The 26491-nt window shown below is 27.8% G+C and overlaps 7 protein-coding genes and 1 long non-coding RNA gene across 12 annotated transcripts; 4 read left to right on the top strand and 4 right to left on the bottom strand.

The window, feature by feature from the left end:
* The first annotated feature begins 48 nt into the window (after positions 1-48).
* Positions 49-3641, top strand: LOC113793984 (uncharacterized). The gene is made up of 6 exons (XM_027344062.2): positions 49-561; positions 635-750; positions 834-2601; positions 2663-2962; positions 3036-3323; positions 3386-3641. The coding sequence occupies exons 1-6, from the start codon at positions 333-335 to the stop codon at positions 3499-3501; spliced, it is 2817 nt and encodes a 938-aa protein (XP_027199863.2). The 5' UTR covers positions 49-332; the 3' UTR covers positions 3502-3641.
* On the bottom strand, positions 3579-4834 carry RpLP0-like (ribosomal protein LP0-like). The gene is made up of 5 exons (XM_027344084.2): positions 4700-4834; positions 4454-4619; positions 4240-4389; positions 3922-4150; positions 3579-3849 (listed from the first exon to the last, which is right to left on the bottom strand). Exons 1-5 carry the CDS (start codon positions 4725-4727, stop codon positions 3682-3684), a joined length of 741 nt encoding a protein of 246 aa, XP_027199885.1. The 5' UTR covers positions 4728-4834; the 3' UTR covers positions 3579-3681.
* A 1519-nt stretch (positions 4835-6353) lies between these two features.
* Positions 6354-7528, bottom strand: LOC142645071 (uncharacterized). Its single transcript, XR_012846256.1, has 2 exons — positions 7018-7528; positions 6354-6954 (listed from the first exon to the last, which is right to left on the bottom strand). It is a non-coding gene; the product is annotated as an uncharacterized LOC142645071 (long non-coding RNA).
* A 2771-nt stretch (positions 7529-10299) lies between these two features.
* 14-3-3zeta (tyrosine 3-monooxygenase/tryptophan 5-monooxygenase activation protein zeta) lies at positions 10300-13834 on the top strand. 3 transcript variants are annotated; one of them, XM_027344073.2, is made up of 6 exons: positions 10300-10846; positions 10917-11040; positions 11415-11468; positions 11837-12000; positions 12932-13027; positions 13104-13834. In XM_027344073.2, exons 1-6 carry the CDS (start codon positions 10553-10555, stop codon positions 13161-13163), a joined length of 792 nt encoding a protein of 263 aa, XP_027199874.1. In that variant the 5' UTR covers positions 10300-10552; the 3' UTR covers positions 13164-13834. The 3 variants fall into 3 exon arrangements, with proteins under 3 accessions (XP_027199874.1, XP_027199877.1, XP_027199875.1); XM_027344076.2 differs by lacking the exon at positions 11415-11468; XM_027344074.2 differs by lacking the exon at positions 11837-12000 and having other exon boundaries at positions 10301-10846; positions 11415-11578.
* A 154-nt stretch (positions 13835-13988) lies between these two features.
* Positions 13989-16634, top strand: LOC113793999 (uncharacterized). 3 transcript variants are annotated; one of them, XM_075820288.1, is made up of 4 exons: positions 13989-15017; positions 15083-15319; positions 15372-16022; positions 16087-16634. In XM_075820288.1, exons 1-3 carry the CDS (start codon positions 14933-14935, stop codon positions 15404-15406), a joined length of 357 nt encoding a protein of 118 aa, XP_075676403.1. In that variant the 5' UTR covers positions 13989-14932; the 3' UTR covers positions 15407-16022; positions 16087-16634. The 3 variants fall into 3 exon arrangements, with proteins under 3 accessions (XP_075676403.1, XP_075676402.1, XP_075676401.1); XM_075820287.1 differs by having other exon boundaries at positions 15083-16022; XM_075820286.1 differs by lacking the exons at positions 13989-15017; positions 15083-15319 and having other exon boundaries at positions 15823-16022.
* Positions 16635-17187: 553 nt separating this feature from the next.
* Positions 17188-19689, bottom strand: LOC113793990 (lysosomal acid lipase/cholesteryl ester hydrolase-like). Its single transcript, XM_027344069.2, has 5 exons — positions 19003-19689; positions 18571-18946; positions 18235-18508; positions 17743-18152; positions 17188-17659 (listed from the first exon to the last, which is right to left on the bottom strand). The coding sequence occupies exons 1-5, from the start codon at positions 19183-19185 to the stop codon at positions 17535-17537; spliced, it is 1368 nt and encodes a 455-aa protein (XP_027199870.2). The 5' UTR covers positions 19186-19689; the 3' UTR covers positions 17188-17534.
* A 77-nt stretch (positions 19690-19766) lies between these two features.
* On the top strand, positions 19767-20596 carry LOC142644823 (uncharacterized). The gene is made up of 2 exons (XM_075820289.1): positions 19767-19993; positions 20058-20596. Exons 1-2 carry the CDS (start codon positions 19909-19911, stop codon positions 20459-20461), a joined length of 489 nt encoding a protein of 162 aa, XP_075676404.1. The 5' UTR covers positions 19767-19908; the 3' UTR covers positions 20462-20596.
* LOC142645070 (lipase member K-like) lies at positions 19887-22661 on the bottom strand. The gene is made up of 5 exons (XM_075820285.1): positions 22124-22661; positions 21692-22067; positions 21356-21629; positions 20870-21279; positions 19887-20757 (listed from the first exon to the last, which is right to left on the bottom strand). Exons 1-5 carry the CDS (start codon positions 22376-22378, stop codon positions 20633-20635), a joined length of 1440 nt encoding a protein of 479 aa, XP_075676400.1. The 5' UTR covers positions 22379-22661; the 3' UTR covers positions 19887-20632.
* Positions 22662-26491: the final 3830 nt, after the last annotated feature.

The following is a 26491-nucleotide window of genomic DNA, read 5'->3' as shown; positions in this document are numbered from 1 at the left end:
TGTTGTTTGTTTTTTGTTTGTTTGTCCAAATTCTGGTTACCCGATGAATCATGAATTATATGGTTGTCATGGTAACTTTATTCTGCCGTTCTAAACGGGAAATGTCATCATCATCATTTGGTACTGGCCATTGATTAATCGATTGTTTACACACCAGAAAAAATGCTGCATTTTAGCAATTTTCTTGCCTAATTTGTCAATCAAATAATGATAATGATGATGATGATGAGGTCATTTATCGATTAACCTGTGCTTACTTGGAAATATTTTTTTTCACCTTGTGCTCTAAAGTGTTAAAAAAGAGTGTTAAAATATAAAAAAAAACATCGATAATGATCGATTCTTACATAATGAAATTTTCAATCATTATCTTTGGGTTGATTTTTGTGGTTGCTGAAATTGATGGTCAAAATACGATCGATTGTCCATGTATAAATGGTGTTTGTTCGATTGTCGAGGAAGAATCGCGATCAAAATGTTTTTGTCACGATGGTTTTACCGGTGATGATTGTTCAATTAATTTTGATGAATGTTTACCCGGAAGAAATCCATGTCATAATGGTAAATGAATGAATGATTTTCATTTGATTTCATTCGGAAAAAAACCGAATTTTTTTTTTCTCATTTTTCACAGATGCAATATGTATTAACGATGTACCTGATGTTCGTTGTATTTGTCCGGCTGGTATATGTGGAAAATATTGTGAAATGGAAATTGATGAATGTCAATCGAATCCTTGTCGTAATGGGGTTTGTTATAATTTTTCGTTTTTTAAAAACATTCAATTTTTCAATTGAGATTTTTTCATTTGCATCGTTCAAACACCTGATAGGCAACCTGTATCGATCAGATTAATGGATTTAAATGTCTGTGTCCAAATGGTTATGATGGATTACAATGTGAAATCGATATCGATGCTTGTATGGTTGATTTAATCAATAATCATAGTAATCAAAATAGTAATCCACGTTGTCAAAATAGTGGTACATGTAAAGATGGTCCTGGTTTAGATTATTATTGTGTTTGTCAACCTGGTTATACAGGAAAATATTGTGAAATAGAAATTAATCCTTGTGATTCATTACCTTGTCTTAATCGAGGGCAATGTAAAAAATCGGGTCAATCGGATTTCCGATGTAATTGTCCATATGGATACACCGGGAAAATATGCGACGAACCATTGTTGAAATGTAATGATTCAATGAATAAATGTGAAAATAATGGCTTATGTATGACCAATGGAAATCACGATCATTTTATATGTTTCTGCCAACCAGATTTTCATGGACATCGATGTCAATTAAAATATAATGATTGTCAACCAAACGATTGTCAAAATGATGCAAAATGTTTAGATCAAATTAATGGTTATCAATGTCAATGTCCACGAGGATTTGCCGGAAAATTTTGTGAAATAAATTGTTCAAAACAATCAATAAACGATACTGTTATTGATAAAGAATTATGTTCCGTAAATAATATTACTGCCATTATTGAATCATCGATTATATCGATACCATCAATAACGATACAATCAATAACGATACAATCAACAAATATTGTGCCTACAACAATTCCTGTTTCAACGATTAAATCATTATCACCATCAACAACAACGATAATACCAACCGAAACGACAAAAATTTTCATCCATCCTTCAACAACAACACCTTTACAATTTCCATTAATGATACCAAGCGAAATTGATGTTAAAGATATGAATCAAATTTTTGCACCAAGTTTTGATGGATTCGAATCGTCGATTCTTTTCAAAATCCGACGTATAAAACGTTCAACAAGTTCAATACAAATGGATATTATTAGCCAAATTGATGATGGCGAAGACAATGATGATTCAACAGCCACCACAATTCTACATGCCTATACAAACAAATATAATCTATTAATTTATATGGAAAACAAACAGATAATCATCGATTTAAATGATAATGAAAATCATATGGATTTAATTCATTTGGAAAGTGAATCTTTGATTGAAAAATTTCGACCATATCATTTACATATTGATATTGAATCAAAATCGGAAAAATCTGTTAATGTTGAACTACGATTATATCGAATCAACAGTAAAAACAACCCGGACAATTCGATGATGTTGATCAATAGTGTTCGACAACAAAAATTCAATCTTACGGTTCCTTGTTTTGAATGGTTTCGTTTCGGTCGACCATCATCATCGGATAATTTTCTTATTGATTCATCATTAAAACCATTTTATGGTTGTATTTATAATATACGATTAAATAATGAAAAATTATTTGTTAAAGATTCATTTCAATCAACAAATATTACTGAATGTTTATCAAATGTTTGTGAACAAATGAATCCATGCCAGAATAATGGTGTTTGTCGACAATCATCATTAAAATCCTTATCGAATGATAATAATGAACCATTATGGAATTGTTCCTGTACGCCCGGGTATCGTGGTTGGATTTGTGAAGAAATTTATTGTGATCAAGATTATTGTTTTAATGGTGGATTATGTTTACTTGGTAATCTTGATGATAATCAAGATAACCATAATAAACATTTATGCATTTGTCCACAGGGTTTTATTGGTTCAAGATGTGAATTTAGTAAGTTTTTCAATCCGTTTTTTCCATCCAATTTTTTCTTTAAATACTTTTTGCATTTCAGGAATGAATCTAACATTTGCATCATTCAATATTGGTATGAATAATAATTCATTTGTACGTTATCGTTTGGCTTATAATTTACAAGAATTTTTTGAAATACGTTTTCGTTTTATTGCACAACCGATTGAACAAAAAAATGGTTTATTAATGTTTATGAGCCATATTTCAACCATCGCAAATACCGATAATAATAATTCAAAAATCCTGTCGTCGTCGAATAAAGATATTTACCAGAATGATGATTTTGTTAGTCTTGTTTATATGGATAAAATTCTTCAATTAAAACTGAATATTGGACAAGGTTTGTGTCGAATCTTCTTTATCTTCGAATTCACTATTTTAATCCATGTTGGTCATTTTTTTTAAATATTCAGGTGAACGAACATTAAAAACATCAACCGAAACAAATATGACCGAACAAATGGTTCTGTTTGGTCATTATCGTCATTTATTTTGGTTATTAGTTATACCATCCGGTATGGATAATAATAATAAATTACGACCAAAAATTGGTCAAACAACATCGAATACTATTGCAACAAGTAGTAGTATGGGTGATTTGAATCCAAAAAATCAATTAAATCTTGATCCATATCTTTATGTTGGTGGTCATGATAATTGGCTTGCACATTCAGCACTTGAAAATCTAACCGGATTTAAAGGTTTGTTGTTTTCGGTTAATGTTTTGATTAAGATTTTTAATTTTTAATTTTTGAAATACCAGGATGCATCTATGATATTGAAATACGTATATCAAGACAAAATGATTTCATACGTATCGATGAAAATCTAATCGATAATTTAGCCAATATTGATCAATGTGATCTAGAATGTACATAACTATCGATACTATCGATAGTTTTTTTCCGGAAACAAATCGCTCGCGCATTGCAATTTGAAAATTGAAATTTTTAAACTTTTTTTTTCAAAAAAAATCACATTTTTTTAATTTTGAATAATATTTACAAAAGTAGGCAGCAAAAAAACATGATTAAACAATTTTTTTTAAAAAGAAATTTATTAATCGTCGTCGTCATTATCGTCAGTATCATCATTATCGTTGTTGTTTGCAATTTGATTTTTTTCAGCCAATTTTTTTCGATTAAATATTTCAAATTTTCCATCATCATTACACCACATAGCATCGATTGTGATACGAAATTCGGCCATTTGATTGTCAAGTAATTTCTTTGTGGTGGGAGAAAAGAAAATTTGAAAATATTTCGTTTGAAAACAAAAATTTTTTTTTCGCTATCTTACCAGAATACGAGCCTGTTCCGATGTTAATGGTTGTCCTTTACGACAAACCTGATAATCTTTCAACAATGTAACAATACCTTTTTGTAAGGTTGTTGGCATACCTAATTGTCGAAGATATGGTTCAATATTATGTGGAAATTGTTCCATTGGTCCTTCATATAATTCAATTGTTTCGGTTGCAATATCACCAGTTCGTGCATAATCACGATGACGATATGAATCAAAAAATCTAATTCAAAATTGACATTGAAAGGGAAAAAAATCAATTAGTTAATTTTGATTGTTTTTTTTTCGCTGAGGATAAATTCTTTAAATTACTTGAATATTTCATCCTGATTTTGATTGGTAAATAAAAGACCACATTGTCCGGATAATAATTTCGTAATACGATGAATATTTTTTCGATATTCATCCGATTCGGTACGGCCAAGACCAATGCTCATTACTTTATTTTTTCCAAAGAAAAATCTGAAAAAAATGAAATTTGCATAATGATAATCAGGGAATTCGAATCAACAAAAAAAAATCTAACCTGCTTTGACGTAAATCATTTCTTAACTCTTTCAATCGAGCATTTCTCATATTTTCCACACGAAATACAAAACAATGTTTATATTTATCCACACAATCTTGTACATCTTTTACTAAACGTTCTTTAAGATTGGAAAAATTTTTCTTTTTCGTTGCCGTCAATGAAACTGCCAAGGAGAAAAAAAATTTTCAAAAACTCATTAGATAAACTCTTTATTTAACGAAAAAACAAAAAAAAACTACATACCAAGACGATTACGTTTTGATTTAGGCATTATTATCTCTCGTGAAAAAAAACTGAAAAAACCAAAAATTTTCAAAAAAAATGATCCGAAAAACGTGGCCAAAAAAAATTTAAAGCAATGCAAACAATGAACATGTGTATTTTTCCCGTTCATAAACAATGTTTTCGAATGAAGAGGATCCTGCTTCTGCTGTTGCTGCTGCTGTCAATCGAATATATAAGATATCCAAAAAAAAAAGGTAGTAGCATGCATTTATGAAAGGAATTCGAAAAAAAAATCCTAAAACTCCGCCGCTATCATTCGAACGAATCGAATATATCCTTCACTTTGGGTCAAAGATAGAAAAAAAAAATCTTTTTCTCGGTTTGATTCGTCTGTTTCATTCTCATTCATTCAATCATCAATTTTCGTCCATTTCGAGTTTTCGACAAGTAAAAAATTTGCAATTTTTCAAATTCTTATAACCAAAAAGTATTTTGTGTATTTTTGGGAAGATTCATCATTATACAATTTTAATTGTCGTTTTTCTTCTGAATTTATTTATGTTTTGTCGTGTTTTATGTTCGCCTAGTCAACCAAACCAAACCAAACCAATCATTTAAACCGCAACCATAATAAAAAAGTTAATGAAAACTGTGTTTGCTGTGTTTGTGTGTTTGTGTATTTTGTTTTGAAAGTTTTTCTTCTACGTTTTTTTTCTGGAATCGAATGGACAAAATATTCAGTTATATTACCGCCCAGTGTGACCAACAAATAAAAATTGAGGTAAGTTTTTCAAGCACTTTATCCATTTCCTAATCGAATTGACAAAATTTTTCATTTTTAATTCGAAATGAAAATGATCATAATTTTGCATGCGAAACAAAACTAAAAAAAAAGGATGTATGATGTATTCGAATTGTTTGTTTGTTCTTTCTGTTTCTTTTCATTTGATAATGATTATCAATTAAATGAATGAATGAATGAATGAAGAAAAACATATTTGAATGGCCTTGCTTTCTTCCTTGATTTGTTGTTGTTGTTGTTGTTGTTTTACAAATATCATTTGATTGTAAATCATCATTCATTTTTTTCCTATCAAAATTATTTAACTCCGGTATAATTAATTCAATAATACCAATTGATCTATTGAGTTGACAACAAACAAACAAACAAACAAACAACAACAACTAATCATTATCATTCATCAACATTACTTTTGTCTAAATATGGATAAAATCATTGATGATGATGATAGGCTATGATGAAAATCATCGAAAAGAAAAGAAAAGCCGAATTAATATGAAATGATAAAAAAAACCAGTTTTGCTGTTTTTCTCGACATAAGAAGAACATGCTCGAATATAAAAGTTTTTTATACCAAAATATATTTTAGCCGGTTTCGGTTATTTCCGTTTTTTTTTGTTTCTTTTTTTCTTCGTAAATATTCTTATTTTATTGAAATTTGGATTTATTTTGTATAATTTTTGTTTGTTTCATTACATTTGTTTTTTCTTGTTACCCAATTAGGCAATATTTATTATCATAACTGTCTGTCTGTGTCTGTATTTTATTGATGATGATGAAATCTCTCTTCATCCATAAAACATAATTTTTAATTAAATTAACGATAATCATTTCCTGACAAACAAACAAACAACAACAAAAAAAATATCATTCGTAATTGTCACGTGAATTTATTTTCGAAACATACACATACATTAAGAGAGAGAGATGTAACTTTTTTTCTTTTGCCCCTGCACTTATTTATTAGATTTGTTGATGACAAAAAATGTTTTCAATTAATATTATTACAATCTTGACATTGTAACCATATATCATTTTATATCAATTTGTGACAGGTAAACAATTTTGTTGTTGTTGTTAATATTATATGACAATCCCTTGTGACAATCGTTTGTTATCTATCTAATATAAGATGATGATAATGATGTTTCTTATTTAATCCTATCGTTTTGTTTGATGTCAAATTTTTTATTTTTTGTTTTCTCATGATATCATCATATAGAGTTATTAAGGTGTAAAATTCTGTACTTTTTCTCTATGTATGTTCATTATTCCAGTGAATGAACATCATGTGTGTGTGTGTGGGTTGATATTCTTCAGAATCAAAATGTTTGACTTTTTTTTCTTGGTTCTTTTCAGAAAAAAAATCAACCATGTGTGTACCCGCGTTTTTTTTCTCCCCGTAAATATTGAAGATACAAAACGGGTTGAAGTGGCCTTGTTTTTTTTCCTGGTTACTTTTTGATTCATACTTTAAACAAACAAAAAGAGAATTGGGAGAAAATTTGGTTGCAAAATACATTTGTCTACATACACACAACGATGTTCGAGTCATCTTGGATCGATTTGTTTGTTTGTTTGTTTGTTTGTTCTATTTCTATTTTATGACCGATTCTTTGACTACCATCACCACTACTATTTAAAGAAGCCAGGATCCAGAAAATTTTTTTTTTGTTCGATTTTTTTTGCAGTAATTTTTTTCTGGTTCATTATTTATGGCTATTGAAAAATATCTTGTTTTTTCTTCTATATATATCGTTCCTTTTTCGCACATTTTTCTGTTTGTCTTCGGTTCAATGATTATATATAATGTATGCCGGGATCTCTCCCAATGATCTATTGATGATTGTTGGATTGGATTATTGTTTCGTTTCGTTTTTGGATTGGTTATATATTTTTTTAGGCAAGCGCATTGATCAATGATCATGATGATGATCATCATTATCATTATCATTCGTTCATACATAATTATTGTTTGAAGTAAAGAAAAATGTTCTTTCATTGCCTTTTCCATTACCATCATCATCATCATTATAATGACTCATTCTGTCCAAATAGATGAAAAACAGTATTAACTCTTTGTAAAAATAAAAATTAAAAGGAAATATTGTTATATTATTGATAAGATAATTAAGATGATTAGTAGCTATAAAAATTAATGAAAAATTTAGTCATTCGTATCATATTTTGCCCTATACCTGTGTAATATCGATAACTAAATTTTCTTTTAAATTTAAATAGAATTATATTCCGGTTATTGTGTATTTGTTTAAAGATTTGTTGTCTATAGCAGGATTACAAGTACATTTTTTTTCTTTTTTTTGAAATTTTGGGTTAATGATGGATCTTCATTGGAAATTATTATTATTTTTTGATTAAAATGACGCCATTAGATGGCGCCATCAATTCATTTCAATACACGCGCGCGCTATTTCGACATCAAGTCACAAGTTTTTTTTTCTTTCTCTTCTTTCATTTTTTTTTCTTTGGCTAATACACACTAACGCCACCGCTATTCACCGCTGTTTCGTGACTCGCCCATGCGCCTATTTCGACGATGATAGGTGTAACATATATATTTTTAAAAATGATCAAAAGATGATGATGATGATCATCATCATTTCATTTGATTTTAACTTGGATTCCATTCATTATTGTAGTAGTAGTTTGATAAATAGTACCAAAATGATGATTCATCAATCTGTAGTAGTAGTATTAATAATAATTATCCAATGAAAATACCTGAATGTCTAGACAATTTATGCGGCATTTGATTTTTTTTAATTTTTTTGATTCTTTTTTTCATTCATTTTAATGCTTCTACAATATGGGTGTAATGAGTAGTTGTTTCTATGAATGTTATATGCGTGCGCGCAATTATTTGAAACACATTAGTAACAGCAAATACTAATGATATACTCCCATTATTTATCCATATTGGAACAGATAGTAGTAGTAGTAGCAGTAGTATCTCCTCTTTCTTTTCCTTGCTTTTTCTTCTTCTATTTCATTCAATATCCATCTGCTTGTTTTTCCAAACAAAAAAAAATTATATGTTTTTTTCCTTTCTTTTCGATTTGCAATTCTTTTTTCCATCATTCTCGGTAAGTAGGAATTTTTATTTTCTTCAAAAAGGTTTTGACTTTTTTTTTCAAAGATTTTAATTTTTTAAAATCAAACAAACAAAAAAAAATCCTGATGACAATTCATTTGATTATGGTAATCATGATGTGAAATGATTTCATTTTGTTTTTCTTTCATTACCCAGAAAATTATTTCTCATTTGATGATCATGATTCTTTCCTATCATCATCATCAAATTCGGCCTGTTCGTTATTTTTTTTCACATTGCACACGACAAAATTGTGTATTTGTGTATGGCAGTTGTCGATTTCTGGTCGTTTAGGTTGTATGATGATGAAGTGATGATGATGATTATATTTGGTGGATATAGTCACTCTTTTATGATGTTTGTCTTATACCATTACCACCACCACCATTCCTCTAATCAATCGAATGTTTGAATGAAATATTTTTTCTTTAGTTAGTCTTTATGAACGTGGAAAGAACCAAAAGAAGAAGAAGAAGAAAAACACTATCTGCATGTATGGTGTGTGTTGGTTACATACACATTATATATTCTGCATCTTGAAAAAAAATTGTATAGTTTTTGTCATTTGGTTACGATTCTGCGCTACCTTTTTTTCCATCATTCGTTAACAAAAATCCTGAATTTATTCATTCTATGGATATTGATGAGTATAATGTTTGTATGGGAGAATTTTTTCTATAGCAGAGCTGGCCAAACTGCGGCTCGCGAGCCGCATGTGGCTCGCGAGCCACACTTCTATAATTCAAAAATCGAGGGTGAGGAGGGTGAGCTTGGCCACCCCTGTTCTATAGCATAGGAAATACACACACACACACACACATAGACCGACACCAAAACCAAAAAAACTGACTCTTGAAACACACACACACACTGGTTCGACGAGTGGCAGCCATTTTCCTTTAGATGATTATTGAAAAAAAATTTACCATTCATTTTTTCTTTTACTCTGATATATGATTTTGTCTCCCATTTTTGTTAATTTTTCTGTATTGTTTTTTTCTTGTCCCATTCTATTCTATTCTGTTTCATCATCATTTGATTTGAATTGGTTGAATGTTTTTTTAAGCATCATCACCAAAAAAAAAAAAAAAAATACTACCACTACTACCAAACTCACTCACTCTCCTTGAATCAAATTCAGTGAAAAAAAAGTGAGTAAAGTGTGTGTGTGTGATGTGTGTGAGTATCTATGTGAGAAAAAGAAGAAGAAACACGCCACCAGAAAAAAAAAGTGAAATTTTTCTGCTGCTCTGCTTTTTCTTTTTTTTTTTTTTTTTTGCTGTATATTCACCACTTTTGGGATGATAATCAATTTTTTTTTGTATTGAAAAAAAAGTTAATTTTATTTTCTGGTCTGATTTTTTTTTCCTGAATTATCATAATAAATAATTTTTCTCCATTTAAGGTCCAAATATATTTTGTTTGTTTATTTTACCAGTATTCTTCTTTTCCCTTGTTTTTTGTTTGTTTGTTTGTTTGGGTCAAGTAAAAAGAATTTTTTTTGTTTTTGTTTTGTGTGATTTCAGTGATATTTCAGTGTTTTCAAATTCCACCCCTTCATTCGAATGTTTTTTTTCCTCCAAATATTGATGTCATTGACAATTTTTTTTCATTTGTTTTTTCCTGGTTTCACCTTTGATCGACCTCGTATTTCATCATCAATTAATCTTTCTATTTTTTTCTAATTTTTCTTTTTAAATATAGAAATTACAAAAAAATTTTATCCACAAACATTGATTTGTTAAAATTTGTTCATTCATCATATTGTTTCGTTTGTGTCAACAAATTATAAAAATATAATTCCCTGAAATCTGATATATATAATAATAGTCGTCGGTTTATTGTCGTCGTCTTCATCTTCTTACAAATACAATCATCTTTCACCAAAAATAAAGTCATTGTTTTATATTATAAATTAAATTTTTTTTTTCATCAAAAAACTATCCAATAAAAAAAAATGGAACGTGAAGAACTTGTACAACGCGCCAAGCTTGCCGAACAGGCTGAAAGATATGATGATATGGCTGCTGCCATGAAACAAGTCACCGAAACCGGCACCGAATTATCGAATGAAGAACGTAATCTTTTATCAGTAGCATACAAAAATGTTGTTGGAGCAAGACGTTCATCATGGAGAGTAATCTCATCGATTGAACAAAAAACTGAAGGAGCTGAACGTAAACAACAAATGGCACGTGAATATCGTGAAAAGGTCGAAGTTGAACTTCGTGATATTTGTTATGATGTATTGGTAAGTGAATAAATCGATTGATTGATTTTTTGAAATTCTAATTCTAATTTTTTTTGTTTGAAAATTATAGTCACTTCTCGACAAATACCTGATTCCTAAAGCAAGCAATGCTGAAAGTAAAGTTTTTTACTTGAAAATGAAGGGTGACTATTATCGATATTTGGCTGAAGTGGCTACTGGTGACCGAAGGACGAGTAAGTCATTTAAATTAATTTGGATTATCATTATTTTTTTCAAATCATCATCAAATCAGCAAACAAAAGTGATATAAAAAACCTGGCGATAATGATTTGTGACATTTTTGTTTGTTTGTGACAACAGAAAAATTAGCAAAGATTAGCCATAATCATGATATGCAAATTATAATTATAATTAGTGCGCATTTTAAATGGCGATGATGGTTATTTTTTAAAAAATCAGAAACATCAATCATTATATTTGTAATTTCATATTCCAGAATTTAGAATTTAGAAAGAACCGGAATAGGGTGAAATTTTCTTATTTTTTTCCTTATGTTTTGTAATATGAATATTAATCGTGAATATAAATGAATATAAAAAATTTGTAGGTGTTGTTGAAGAATCGCAAAAAGCCTATCAAGAGGCATTCGACATCTCTAAAAGCAAGATGCAACCTACGCACCCGATTCGCCTTGGTCTTGCACTCAATTTTTCGGTGTTTTTCTATGAGATTCTCAATTCGCCCGATAAAGCTTGTCAACTTGCTAAGCAGGTGATTATAATTTTTGGAATTTGATTCTATTAACCCCCCTCTTTTTTTTCTTTTTCATTTTTTTCCTTTCCTTTTGATTTTTTTGTGATAACACGTGTTTGTTTGAAAAACAAAACATTATTATTATTTTGGCGGTTTGGTTTTGGTGTGGTGATGGTTATTTTTGTCTTCAAAAATTGATTTGATCTATAATGATGATGATGGCTATCATCGATTATAAATGACATCTTTTTATTTTTGAAAAATAAAAATAAAAAGATGTTGCTGAAGAAGCCCAAAAATCATATCAAGAAGCATTTGACATTTCAAGATCTAAATTACAACCAACACACCCTATTCGTCTTGGTTTGGCATTGAATTATTCAGTTTTTTATTATGAAATATTGAATGCTGCTGATCGCGCCTGTCATCTTGCCAAACAGGTAAATCACACAAACAAACAAACAAACACACACACGGACACATATGAAGAAAAAAATAGAGACAAAACTATAAAATAACTAGGACAATAATATCATCATTATTATTATTAGATTTCTAAGAAAAATATAATTCCTATAGTAAAGTATATAGTCAGTAAATGAAGAGATAGAAAAAAGATCCTTGAGAAAATAGACTAATGAAACAAAACAAAAAAGAAAAATATTCAAAAAGGATTTAGTTTTTTCCCCTTTAAATTAATTAGTTTTTATTTATTCATTAAGTAATTTCAATCTGTTTGTTATTTAGTTAGGAGGTGAAGGTAATTGAGCATGTTATTTGATTGACATATATTTATATAATATAATTCCTTGTTTGTTTGCAAATGCATCGATTCCATTCCATTTTTTTTGTTTAAAATTGATTGATTCAAAAATAATGCTGTGTGCTCCAAAAACAAAATAATAATGATGAATTGAATATAACCAAACCTTGTAAAAACATTAACATATAGAAATATGAACATAAATAAGACACGTGCTCACTAATTATGTGTTGGCTTGTGTCATCATTCATTTTATTTGAAAAATTGGATTCTCATCAATGCAAAGAATCCTTGAAAAAAAATCGCCAGATCAAATTCCCTCAAGATAAAATAACAACCACCACCACTGCCACCATCACCAACTGCCAGAATCTTCAATCTAACAAATTTCGCGTTTGTGTTTGTTTTTTCAATTCAACTATGAATGATGAAACTGATTGTGTTTCATTCATTCTTTCATTTTGATTCCTATTTTTTCTTCCTTGAATTTCCTTGATCCTTTTTTTTTCTTAATTTCCTTTTTCGTTTTGATTGTAATTAGTTTTTTTTTTCCGTTTTGAATTGATTTATTAATTATTCTATGATTGTACCAATATTTATTCACATAGGCCTTTGATGATGCCATAGCCGAGTTGGATACACTCAATGAAGATTCATACAAAGACAGCACTCTAATTATGCAGCTTCTTCGTGACAACTTAACTGTAAGTAGACAAGAAAAAATCGATTGATTGATTGATTAATCATTATTATTTTTTTTTGTTATTGTAAAAATAATAGCTTTGGACATCCGATACACAAGGTGATGGTGATGAGCAGCCAGATGCTGGCGATAATTGATCATAACCGGATCTCCTCCTTACTACCACCACCATCCCCCTTCACACACATAAATATTCTTTATCCTTCTCTATTAATTTCTTTTTGTCTCTCGTTTTGTCTCGTTACACATACACACCACCATACATTTAATAAATAACAACAACAGAAAATACCTATATATTACATTACATACCAATACAAAAAAACATATATTATAAAACATACATAACAAATTTTGCTTGTTTTAAATTCATCAGTTGGCAATTTTTTTTTGCCCTCCCAAACAGCAGTGTTTTTTTTTCTCTTTATCTTTATCTTTATCTTTCTCTTTCAGAAAAAACTTGAATGAATTGGAAAAATTTTCACCAAGAAGAAAAATATATTCAATAATAATAATAATAATGCAAAAAAAAAAACATAACACCAAATATACCACAACCATAACACCATCTTATTTACCACCACCACCACCACCTACTACCACCCACAACACAACCAATCAATGATACAAATTATACTCCCACACACACATACAAACTTATACAAAACAAACAAAAAAATTGATGCAAAAAAATTTCAATAACCAGCCACACACACATACATCCATCAATTTACATCCATTTTATTTTACCGATGATGATGATAATATAAAATTAATAATAATTGATGAATTGATGTTTGATTGATAATTTTCAAATGTTTTTTTTTGTTTTGTTGTTGGATTAACATCATGGACAAAGGTTTACAAAAAAAAACACCCAGAGAAAGAAATAAACATAGGTCAGGCAAACATTCAGTTTTAAAAATTCTATCCAAAAAATTCTTGTTGAACAGTGAAACAAAAACAAACCAACCAAACCGATTCGATTCCAAACACACACACACACGACACAAACATGACAGCCGAAAATGAAATTTTTTCTTTCTTTTTTTTGGAATTTAAAACACAGTGAAAATAATGATGAAAATATAAATGATGAATGAATAAAAATAAAATTGAAAAAAATACTCTGTAAAGGTGTTTAGCCGGTTTATAATAGGTTGATAAAATCTCCAGGTAAATTATTACATCATCATCATCATTGATTAATTAATTATGATCACTACAATCCATCAATCAATCAATCAATCAACCAAACACAAATTACAAAAATACCTGTCAAAAATCTCTGTCTCAATGTCCCCTATCTCTCCTTTTTTGATTTACTATTGTAATGTTCGTCGAGTGTATTTTAATGCTGCAAAATTCAAACAAAATTAGTGAAAGAAAAGAATCTTTGTATCCATCTCTCATTTGATTAACCAATGTGTGACCATCATCATCATCATCATCATACGAAGAAGCAGAAACATTTTAAAAATTGTCAAAATTACAAACAACAACAAAAAATCATTGAAATAAAAAGAAATGTTTTTTTTCACCATCAAAAAAAAAATAATGATTTTTTTTTTTGTTGTTCAGCTTATATCCGAGATGAATCTTTGTTTTTTTTCTCCGGTAGTCCTGTTGTCATCGTGATCTAACCGTGGTAAATTACGAAATATGTTTTTTTGTCAACTATTTTTCCTTTAACGATCAATAGATAGCAGTCAAATGGAGAAAACCAATAATTTCTTTTTTCGAATTTTTTAATTTAATTTGTATTTTGGAAAAGAGAATTCGATTAAACAACAATCGATTAAAATATCAAATAAATACAATGGAAAAACGGTAACAAAGAAAATTCAATAAATAAATTCCATTCAACGAATAAACATTGTAACATTTGTGTTGAAAATTGCAAATCATGGTATCGATAAATAACAAATTATCAATAATGATTTCAATGATGATTATAATGACCATAATATTCGATGGCAACAATCCATTTGGTATGAAAATTATTTTAAAAATGATTTTGAATTGACAATAATTTCTTTGTTTCTATTTTCAAAAGGAATCCTATTAATTATGGCCGATAAACATGAAAATGGTACATTCATACAGAATAATTCTTCTGTTAACAATGAATCCAAACGACAAACTAAAGAAATATACAATCCAACAACAACAATTGAACAAAACGAATCAAATCCTATGACAAAACAAGATGGTGGTACAAATATTTCATCTGGTCCATATTTTAAGAATCTTGGTTTTGATCTTGGTTATGAACCTGGCATATATACTAATGGTAATAATATATTTGATGATATAAAATATTGGTTTAATGGACCATTCCGTAGATGGCTCAGAGCTAATAATGTCGTATTTGCTGTAATTTGTATCGGTGTTATTTTGTTATTGTTCTGTTTTTCTTTACTAATCCATTTAACCTGTTGTCGTCTATTTTGAATGAAAAAGAAAAAAAATCAAACAAATATTTTTTTTATACATTTTTTGTTTATTATTTATGATGATATGAAATTTAAATAAAGACAAAGCAAACAGTAAAAGTGTTAATAGATTTAAAATGATGTTTTTTTTTCGTCCGTAAATGAAAATATATGTGTTGTGTTTGGATCGAAAATCTTTCATTTGAAATATTTTATTTGTCAACTATTTTTCCCTTAACGATCAATAGATGGCAGTCAAATGGAGAAAACGAATAATTTCCTTTTTTGAATTTTTTAAATTGATTTTGGAAAAAAGAATTCGATTAAACAACAATTAGCACACTCAATAAAGATTAAGCAACAATCGATTAAAATATCAAATAAATACAATGGAAAAACGGTAACAAAGAAAATTCAATAAATAAATTACATTCAACGAATATACATCGAAACATTTTTGTTGAAAATTGCAAATCATGGTATCGATAAATAACAAATTATCAATAATGATTTCGATGATGATTATAATGACCATAATATTTGATGGCAACAGTCCATTTGGTATGAAAATTATTTAAAAATGATTTTGAATTGACAATAATTTCTTTGTTTCTCTTTTCAAAAGGAATCCTATTAATTATGGCCGATAAACATGAAAATGGTACATTCATACAGAATAATTTTTCTGTAAACAATGAATCCGAACGACAAACTGTAGAAATGTATAATCTAACAACAACAACAATTGAACAAACTGAAGAAATATATAATCAAACAACAACAACAATTGAACAAACCGAATCAAATCTTATGATAAAACAAGATGGTGATACTAATATTTCATCTGGTTCATATTTTAAGAATCTTGGTTTTGATTATGAACACGGCAGACCAGATGGTGAAGGTGGTAATATATTTGATAAAATAAAAAATTGGTATAACGGAACATTCCGTCCATGGTTTCAGAATAATAAAGTCTTATTTTTTGGAATTTGTATCGGTGTCGTTTTGTTATTGTTCTGTCTTCACTATATTCTTTAACCTGTTGTCGTCTTTTTTTTTGAATGGAAAAGAAAAAAAAATCAAACAAAAATATTTTTTTTTTTTGTTCATTATTTATGATATGAAATTTAAATAAAGGCAAAACAAACAGCAAAAAAACAAACAGTAAAAGTGTTAAAATTAGATTAAAAATTTAGATTTAAAATGATGTTCTTTTTTCCGACCGTAAATGAAAATATATGTGTTGTGTTTGGATCGAAAATCCCAAACTATTTTTCCCATAACGATCAATAGATGACAGTCAAATGGAGAAAATCAATAATTTCTTTTTTCGAATTTTTTAATTTAATTTGTATTTTAAAAAAGAGAATTCGAATAAACAACAATTGATTAAAATATCAAATAAATACAATGGAAAAACGGTAACAAAGAAAATTCAATAAATAAATTCCATTCAACGAATAAACATTGAAAAAATTTTTGTTGAAAATTGCCAAATCATGGTATCGATAAATAACAAATTATCAATAATGATTTCGATGATGATTATGATGACCATAATATTCGATGGCAACAATCCATTTGGTTTGAAAATTATAAAACGAGATGATGATACAAATATTGGTACAAGACTTGGTTTTGATTATATACATGGCAGACCAGATGGTCCAAGTGGTGGTAATGTATTGGATGATATTAAATATGGGTTAGATGGAACAAAAGATAAAATAAAAGAATGGTTTAATGGAGCAAAAAATAAAACAAAAGATTGGTATAATGGAACATTCCGTCCATGGTTTCAGAATAATAAAGTCTTATTTTTTGGAATTTGTATCGGTGTCGTTTTGTTATTGTTCTATTTTCTTTACTATTCCCATTAACCTGTTGTCGTCTTTTTTGAATGAAAAACAAACAAAAATATTTTTATACATTTTTTTTGTTGTTTATTATTTATGATATGATATGAAATTTAAATAAAGACAAAGCAAACAGTAAAAGTGTTAATAGATTAAAATGATGTTCTTTTTTTTCGACCGTAAATATATGTGTTGTGTTTGGATCGAAAATCCCTTATTTGAAATATTTTGTCAAAATTTTTATAATACGTTTGTTTATTGTATGACCAACATCTTTCGACCAAATCATTCCAATATGTGAAATATTATCCGGTAGCATATAATCGTCAATTAATTCAACTATTCAAAGAAAAAAAAGATAGAATTAAAAATTGTAAAAAAAACTTGTGAAAATTTTTCTTTCTCTCTTATGAATCCCATACATTTAAGATTTGATTTTAATTTTTCAATATCCGTCATTATATTGAAAATATCATTTGGTGGATAGATGAAAGCAATATTTTTCGATCGTATATTCGATATATTATATATTGGTGGTATTGTTTGGCCATTATAATGTTGACGATTTAAATCATCATCATTAAAATCAAAATAACGTGGTTCGCCACCATTTAATGGAATCTGTAATAACTGTGCAGCATTCCATGCTGATGCTCCAGTTAACATATTATTCATATAAATACCGATACGATTTTTATATGATTCATCATAATTTTGACCATTCACAAATCGAAGATATAGAAAACATAAACGATTCATTAAAATGTTTTCACAACAATTATTAATATAGATAAAATATTTTCGAAACATAGGAAATTCATGTGGATATAATCTATATAAGATGATAATCAAATCAGTATATAATAATTAGTTGTTAATGGTTATTGTTCATTTGAATAGAAAATTTCAAATACCTTAAAGATTTTTCGACTAAACGAATAAACTTATAATGATACCATAAAGCATCAATTGATGACAAATAAATTATCGGTGACAATGAAATGTATGGTTTGACATATGAAGAATATTCCGGATGTTTAGATAATAATGCAAACATCATGAATGATCCTTGTGAATGGCCAATATAACCGATTGATGTACGATTAGTTAGATGGCGAATATAATCAATTGATGATTTTAAATCTTCTTCGATCATATTATCCATTGAGAATGACCAAAATTCAGTGCCTATACGATTTTCATCAAGAATTAATTATTTTTTTCTGTTTTGTTTCACACAGAACACTTACTGTGAATATCAAGTGTTGTATGATTTTTTGAATAAAACGATCCACGATAATTTGCTATCCAAACATCGTAACCACGATTAGACAGAACAAAACCGATTGTGTTACCGACAGTACCATTTTTATTATCGATAATCAATCGATCATCATTATCCGGATCTAATTCCACATAATCACCATTTTCATTTAGAAAACCATCACGATTAATAAACCATTGTTGGCCATTAGTTTGAAAGCCATGATGAAGTAATATTGGTGCTTTGATCTTGGATGATGATAAAAATGGATTGACAATCCGAACATATTGTAGAATATAACCATTACCCGTTTGAATAAAATGTGATTCATAACGAAAACCACGAGATTCAATCAATTCAAACTGTTGAGAAGAGAATTTTTTAAAATTTTTCCAAAAATAATAAAAATAATAATTACAATATTTTTATTGGTATCATTATGATGTATTGTACCAGGTGTTAGATGAATAATTTTGATTAGAAAATCAAAACAAAATGTTAACATTAATGTTACAATTAATGTATAAAGGATTAAAAATATTAATAAACCTATACAACATTTTTTACAAATTGATGATAATATTGATAATATTGTTTTCATTTTATGTCATTTCTTTGTTCACCACCTTTCACCATCAACAACAACTTTTTTTTTAAAAAAAGTGTTTTAGATTTTTGTTTTGTTTGGCAGAAAAATGTTAATGGAACAAAAATTTTTTGAAATTTTATTGCATTTTTTTTCGCTTTTTCGCTTGTACTGAAAGTGGAGTATCATTTTGATCACCTGAATAACCATGTAAAAAAAATTTATAAACAATTTTTTTTCTGCTGGTGAATCGATTATAAAATTCCAAGTCTATTTATTGAGAAGTTTTTGTTTATCAATTTACATTTCTAATTTAAAAAAAAGAAATTTGTTTATTTGAAGTGGAAATTTTCATAAATCGATAATTATCATCATCTTTGAATGAAACAGGGACATTGTTTTCGAGGATGAATTTTTTTCAGGTAGTCTGTTGTCATCGTGATCTTTTGATCTATCTGTGGGTAAATAAACGAAAAATGTTTAAATATTTTTTCGGTCACTATTTTTTCCCCATAACGATCAATGGCAGATAGATGGCAGTCAAATGGAGAAAATCAATAATTTCTTTTTTCGAATTTTTTAATTTAATTTGTATTTTGGAAAAGAGAATTCGAATAAACAACAATCGATTAAAATATCAAATAAATACAATGGAAAAACGGTAACAAAGAAAATTCAATAAATAAATTCCATTCAACGAATATACATTGAAAAAATTTTTGTTGAAAATTGCAAATCATGGTATCGATAAATAACAAATTATCAATAATGATTTCAATGATGATTATGATGACCATAATATTCGATGGCAACAATCCATTTGGTATGAAAATTATTTAAAAATGATTTTGAATTGACAATAATTTCTTTGTTTCTTTTTTCAAAAGGAATCCTATTAATTATGGCCGATAAACATGAAAATGGTACATTCATACAGAATAATTCTTCTGTAAACAATGAATCCGAACGACAAACTAAAGAAATATATAATCCAACAACAACAATCGAACAAACCGAATCAAATGCTATGATAAAACAAGATGATGGTACAAATATTTCATCTGGTTCATATTTTAAGAATCTTGGTTTTGATTATGAACATGGCAGACCAGATGATCCAAGTGGTGGTGGTGGTAATATATTTGATGAAATAAAAAATTGGTTTAATGGACCATTCCGTAAATGGCTTAAGAATAATAATGTTGTATTTGCTGTAATTTGTATCGGTGTTATTTTGTTATTGTTCTGTCTATCTTTACTATTCCATTTAACCTGTTGTCGTCTTTTTTGAGAGAAAAACAAACAAAAATATTTTTATACATTTTTTTTGTTGTTTATTATTTATGATATAATATGAAATTTAAATAAAGACAAAGCAAACAGTAAAAGTGTTAATAGATTAAAATGATGTTTTTTCGACCGTAAATATATGTGTTGTGTTTAATATTAAATCGAAAATCCCTTATTTGAAATATTTTGTCAAAATTTTTATAATACGTTTGTTTATTGAATGACCAACATCTTTCGACCAAATCATTCCAATATGTGAAATATTATCCGGTAGCATATAATCGTCAATTAATTCAACTATTTTATATTCAAAGAAAAAAAAATAAGAATGTAAAAAAAAAGATTAAATTTAAAATTGAAAAAAAAACTTGTGAAATTTTTTTTACGCCCTTTCAAATTTGAATCATACCTTTAAGATTTGATTTTAATTTTTCAATATCCGTCATTGAATTGAAAATATCATTTGGTGGATAGATGAAAGCAATATTTTTGGATCGTATTTTCGATATATTATATATTGGTGGTATTGTTTGGCCATTATAATGTTGACGATTTAAATCATCATCATTAAAATCAAAATAACGTGGTTCGCCACCATTTAATGGAATCTGTAATAACTGTGCAGCATTCCATGCTGATGCTCCAGTTAACATATTATTCATATAAATACCGATACGATTTTTATATGATTCATCATAATTTTGACCATTCACAAATCGAAGATATAGAAAACATAAACGATTCATTAAAATGTTTTCACAACAATTACTAATATAGATTAAAAATTTTCGAAACATAGGAAATTCATGTGGATATAATCTATATGATGATAATCAAATCAGTATATAATAATTGTTAATGGTTATTGTTCATTTGAATAGAAAATTTCAAATACCTTAAAGATTTTTCGACTAAACGAATAGGCGTATAATGATACCATAAAGCATCAAGTGATGACAAATAGATTATCGGTGACAATGAAATAAATGGTTTGACATATGAAGAATATTCCGGATGTTTAGATAATAATGAAAACATCATGAATGATCCTTGTGAATGGCCAATATAACCGATTGATGTACGATTAGTCAGATGGCGAATATAATCAATTGATGATTTTAAATCTTCATTGATCATATTATCTATTGAAAATGACCAAAATTCAGTGCCTATATGATTTTCATCAAGAATTAATTATTTTTTTCTGTTTTGCTTCACACAGAACACTTACTATGAATATCAAGTGTTGTATGATTTTTTGAATAAAATGATCCACGATAATTTGCAATCCAAACATCGTAACCACGATTAGATAGAACAAAACCAATTGTGTTACCAACAGTACCATTTTTATTATCGATAATCAATCGATCATCATTATCCGGATCTAATTCCAAATAATCACCATTTTCATTTAGAAAACCATCACGATTAATAAACCATTGTTGGCCGTTAGTTTGAAAGCCATGATGAAGTAATATTGGTGCTTTGATCTTGGATGATGATAAAAATGGATTGATAATCCGAACATATTGTAGAATATAACCATTACCCGTTTGAATAAAATGTGATTCATAACGAAAACCACGTGATTCAATCAATTCAAACTGTTGAGAAGAGAATTTTTTAAAATTTTTCCAAAAATAATAAAAATAATAATTACAATATTTTTATTCGTATCATTATGATGTCTTGTACCAGGTGTTAGATGAACAATTTTAATCAGAAAATCAAAACAAAATGTCAGCATTAATATTAGAATTAATGTATGAATAATTGAAAATATTAATGTAAAAAAACAAAATTTTTTACAAATCGATAATTTTGTTGTTGATGATTTTGTTTTCAATTTTTTCGATCGTTTTGTAACATCATAATCATCATTGTTGATGTCAACAACATCAATTTTGATGGACATCGTGTGTGTGAGAGTAAGAGAGAGAGAGAGAGAGAGAGAGAGAGAGAGAGAGAGAGAGAGAGAGAGAGAGAAAATATAGATAGATAGAAAGGAAAAAAAATGAAAAAAAAATCAAAAAAATGTAAGCTATTTTATATTTAGTGTTTTCGATTTCTGTCAATAAAAATTTTTATGTTTATATATTTTCCTTTCTTGTGATATTTTTGATTGAAGGGAATTTTTTTCATAATACAAAAAAAAACATTGAAGAATTTTAGGAAAAAAAATGATAAATTTCTTTCTTGTGTTTATCAAACTGGAAAATTACATTTAAAAAAAATGTTGGATACCCCTCTGATTGAGCTTAATGATGATGATAATTTTAATGTTGATAAACACCAAAAAAAAGCTGGTTATTTCTGGTCTTTGCTGTTGTTGATGATGATGATGATGATGAGTGTATCATTAGATCTTGAATAAACAAAAAATCGGCTTTTTTTTCATTTATAATTCGAATTCAAATTAAACAAGAAGAAGAAAAAAAAATATTACGAAAGTTTTAAGTTTCAAAGTATAATTCAGTTTGAGGCTTTTTCCTAGAAAAAAAATTATCTAGATTTTTTTTTCATTTGGTTTTGTAATCATCATTATCATTGAAGGATTTTTTTTCGGGGGGATGAATTTTGTTTTTGGTTGCAGTTGTTGTTGTTGTTTTCTTTCATTCAATAGGTTGTTGTTGTTGTTTTTGTTGTCATCGTGATCCATCATTTGAATTGTGCCTGTATTATCATTATCGATTATTTATATTTTGAACTTGAAAAATAAATAAATAAATAAGAAATTGCACAAGTTTTGCACTTGTTGTTTGTGTATAAGAGAGTGTTAATTTACATTTCTAATTTCTAAACAAAAATTCTTCTAGAAAATTCTAATCAAAGATATTAGGGATGATTTTTCTGTTTTTGTTTTGTTGTTGTTGTTGTTTACAAATCAAAGATTTAATCTTGTTTTTCTAAAGAAGACAGCATCAACAACAACAACAACAAATGCACCTGTATGGTGTGCATGGGGGAAGGAAAAGATGATGATGATGACAATCAAATTTTTTTTTGTTTTTGCTTTTTTTCAATGATCAAAATCATCATCATCATCTTCGGTAGACATTCAACAACTACAACAACAAAAAAATGATTAATGATTTGTCATCGACATCATTATCATCGTCATCATCATCGATCGACATCGTAATTTGATTTAAATCTATTTTCCATTTTGTTTGATTGAATCAAACAAAAATGGTGAATACACGGAAGAATTTGCTACTGATACTTGTTTTTTTCAATCAATCAATCAATCAACACAAGTTGAATGAATACTATCGATGTGTTTAATCATCATCGTCATCATCGTTCAATAGGAAGAAAAAAATTGAAAAAAATAAAAGTACTTTTTCAATTTCTATCAGATGATCATTTGAAGTTTATATATGTTTGTCAAATTTATTTTGATTTTTAACATTTTTGATTCAATGAATGATGTTACATTAATTAATTAATTTAATTTGACGTCATCATCATCATCATTATCATTGACAAAATAACAAGATTTACAGAATCAATCAGACAGTTTTCAATGAAAAACATTTTTTTTTCTTCTGAATTTTAAATGAATATATAAAAAAAAATCTTTTTTGAAAATAAGATTTTTATATTTTTCTTTCATCTTGGTGTTTATGTTTATGTTATCGATGTTGTTTGATGTTTGAATTTAAATTTTAAATTCAAAAAACGAAAAAAATGTAAAAAACAAAAATTTTCTCAGGTATTTAAAAATGATGTTGTTGTTGTTTGCTGCCCGATAAAAGCGCCCAAACAGTTTGAAAAAAAATGTTCAATAAATCAATCACTCATTCATTTCCCCTTGTCTGTTTCACTTACATCCTAAAAACTATTTTGCAAACAAAAAAAAAAAGAAATTTTCACATAACATTTAAAACCGAAAATCATCATTTTTTTTGGATATGATCATAAAATGAAATGAACTGAAATCAATGTTATTTAATAGATGTTTAACATCACACACATACATTGGAATAAATGAATAAATGATGAATCAATCAATCAATCAATCAATCAATCAGTTTTTTTTGTTGTTGTTTTTTGTTTTCGATATAGAGTGGAACAATATCGTTACGAGATGAGATAATTTATTACGAGTTTGATCTTTTTTTCTTCTCATCAGGTTCCACACACGTGTAATGTATAAAATATTGGCACGTGTTACTTGTTGTTGTAGTTTTTTTGGTAGTGTTTTTCATTATTAATTATTAACAGTAGATGAAAAACAAAAATGAATTAATGTCTGAATGAATGAAGATTGATTCAATAATGATAATGAGAATTATTTGCCAATGAATCAAACCTGACCTAGCCTAGTAATGTACTGTCGTCATCGTTATACATATCGTCGTTATCTTTCTATCCTGACTATCTTGACCTGACCAATCCTTTTCAATCATTTTTTTACTTTTCTTTTCGTTTTTATTATTGTTGTTGATTCATTATTCAGGTGATGGTTTTTTTTCATTTCATTTCATTTCACTGTTTGATGTATCAATGATTCTCAAACAATGGTATGATGATGATCAAAATCGAAACTAATCCATAAAAAACAAAAACAAAAAAAATCTTTCAAGAACACAAAATAAGAGTGAAACATTAATGCAATTGGGAATGTTATGGGGCAAACAACAACAAAAAGAAGATGAAAAACAACAACAACATTATCAATATGGAAATAACATAATTTACTTTTTACTATTATTATTATTATTCGTTGTTATTGTTGTTGTTGTTAAAGAAATTCATCATTTTCATTTCGTTTTTATTATTATAAGCAAATATAAATTACTTACCAGTTTGATGTATTGGATTTTAATTAGTTCATTATAAAGATCTGACGATGAAAATGCAGATGAAGAAGAGCGAGAATGAAATGAACTTTTTCATTTGGTGATGGTGGGGAGAAGGATATGAAAATGATGAATTATCTCAAAGGCCAATCATCATTAATTGATGCGCTTGAAAATCTTTTACAAAAAAAACAAAACAAAAGAAAACAAAATTAAAAAATTTGATTAAAAAATTTTTTTTTTTAAACAAAACAAAACAAATAATGAAACAAACAAACAAAAAAAAGACTCGACTGTATTCGAAACAATACAATCGATTATTTCGTTCGTCCATTCGTTCATTACGTTCGATTTGTTTGTTTTTCGAATCCAATAAAAAACAAAACAATCGATATCTACAATGTGTAAAAAGTAAACACAATCGATATCAATGATATGATAAGGATGTCTACCGATATCTTGTGAAAATTTTTTTTTCAAACAAAAAGTAAAAAAAACATTATCACTTTTTATGGCGATGATGATGATGATGATGATAAAATATAAATTAAATTGATCTTTGCTTTTTTTTTTTGATTGTTTCTTGCACTTTTTCGGGGCCTAACTTTTCACACTTGATCGATTTTTTTTCTTGTTGGAAAAAAGTTCAAAGGTCAAAGGAAATTAGAAAATTTTAATTTTTTCAAATTTTGGATTCCGGTCTTGGTTTATCATTAAGTTGTACAGGTGTGCATCAGGTTTTTTGTTGACTGACCGAATCAATTTTTTTTTCATCACCATCACCATTATCATTCGATTCAATTCACATTTTTTTTTTTTTTTTTTTTTTGATATTCGTATGCGAAAAAAACACAAATTTTCACAAACTATGACGATGTGAATTTTTTTTCTTTTTCGTTGAAAATTGAACCGAAGATAACCAAAGTGAACGAACGAAAATCACATCATTCGAATCAGGATTTTTTTTTTTTTTTGGTTGGTTTGGAGTTTGAAGTTGCAAAATACAGAAAAAAAACTGTAAAAATCAACACAAATCAAATGATGATAAAGTGTGAAGAAACTTCATCATCAACATCATTGTGAAAACAAAAACCAAAACGAAACGAAAAAAAAAAATTTCTATTTTTGGATAAAAATATCAAGAAAATGAATTTCTATTTATGAATTTTTTGATGATGATCATCATCATCACAATCATCACAAACATTCATCGATGTTGTTTG

The sequence above is a fragment of the Dermatophagoides pteronyssinus genome, unplaced genomic scaffold, assembly GCF_027571235.1.
Source record: "Dermatophagoides pteronyssinus isolate colony J.1.1.1.1 unplaced genomic scaffold, Derpt_VIB-CSIC_2022.12 sq0006, whole genome shotgun sequence".
NCBI classification, from domain to species: domain Eukaryota; kingdom Metazoa; phylum Arthropoda; class Arachnida; order Sarcoptiformes; family Pyroglyphidae; genus Dermatophagoides; species Dermatophagoides pteronyssinus.
Note: the sequence above shows the minus strand (reverse complement) of the source record. Positions and strands in the feature narration are given on the sequence as shown.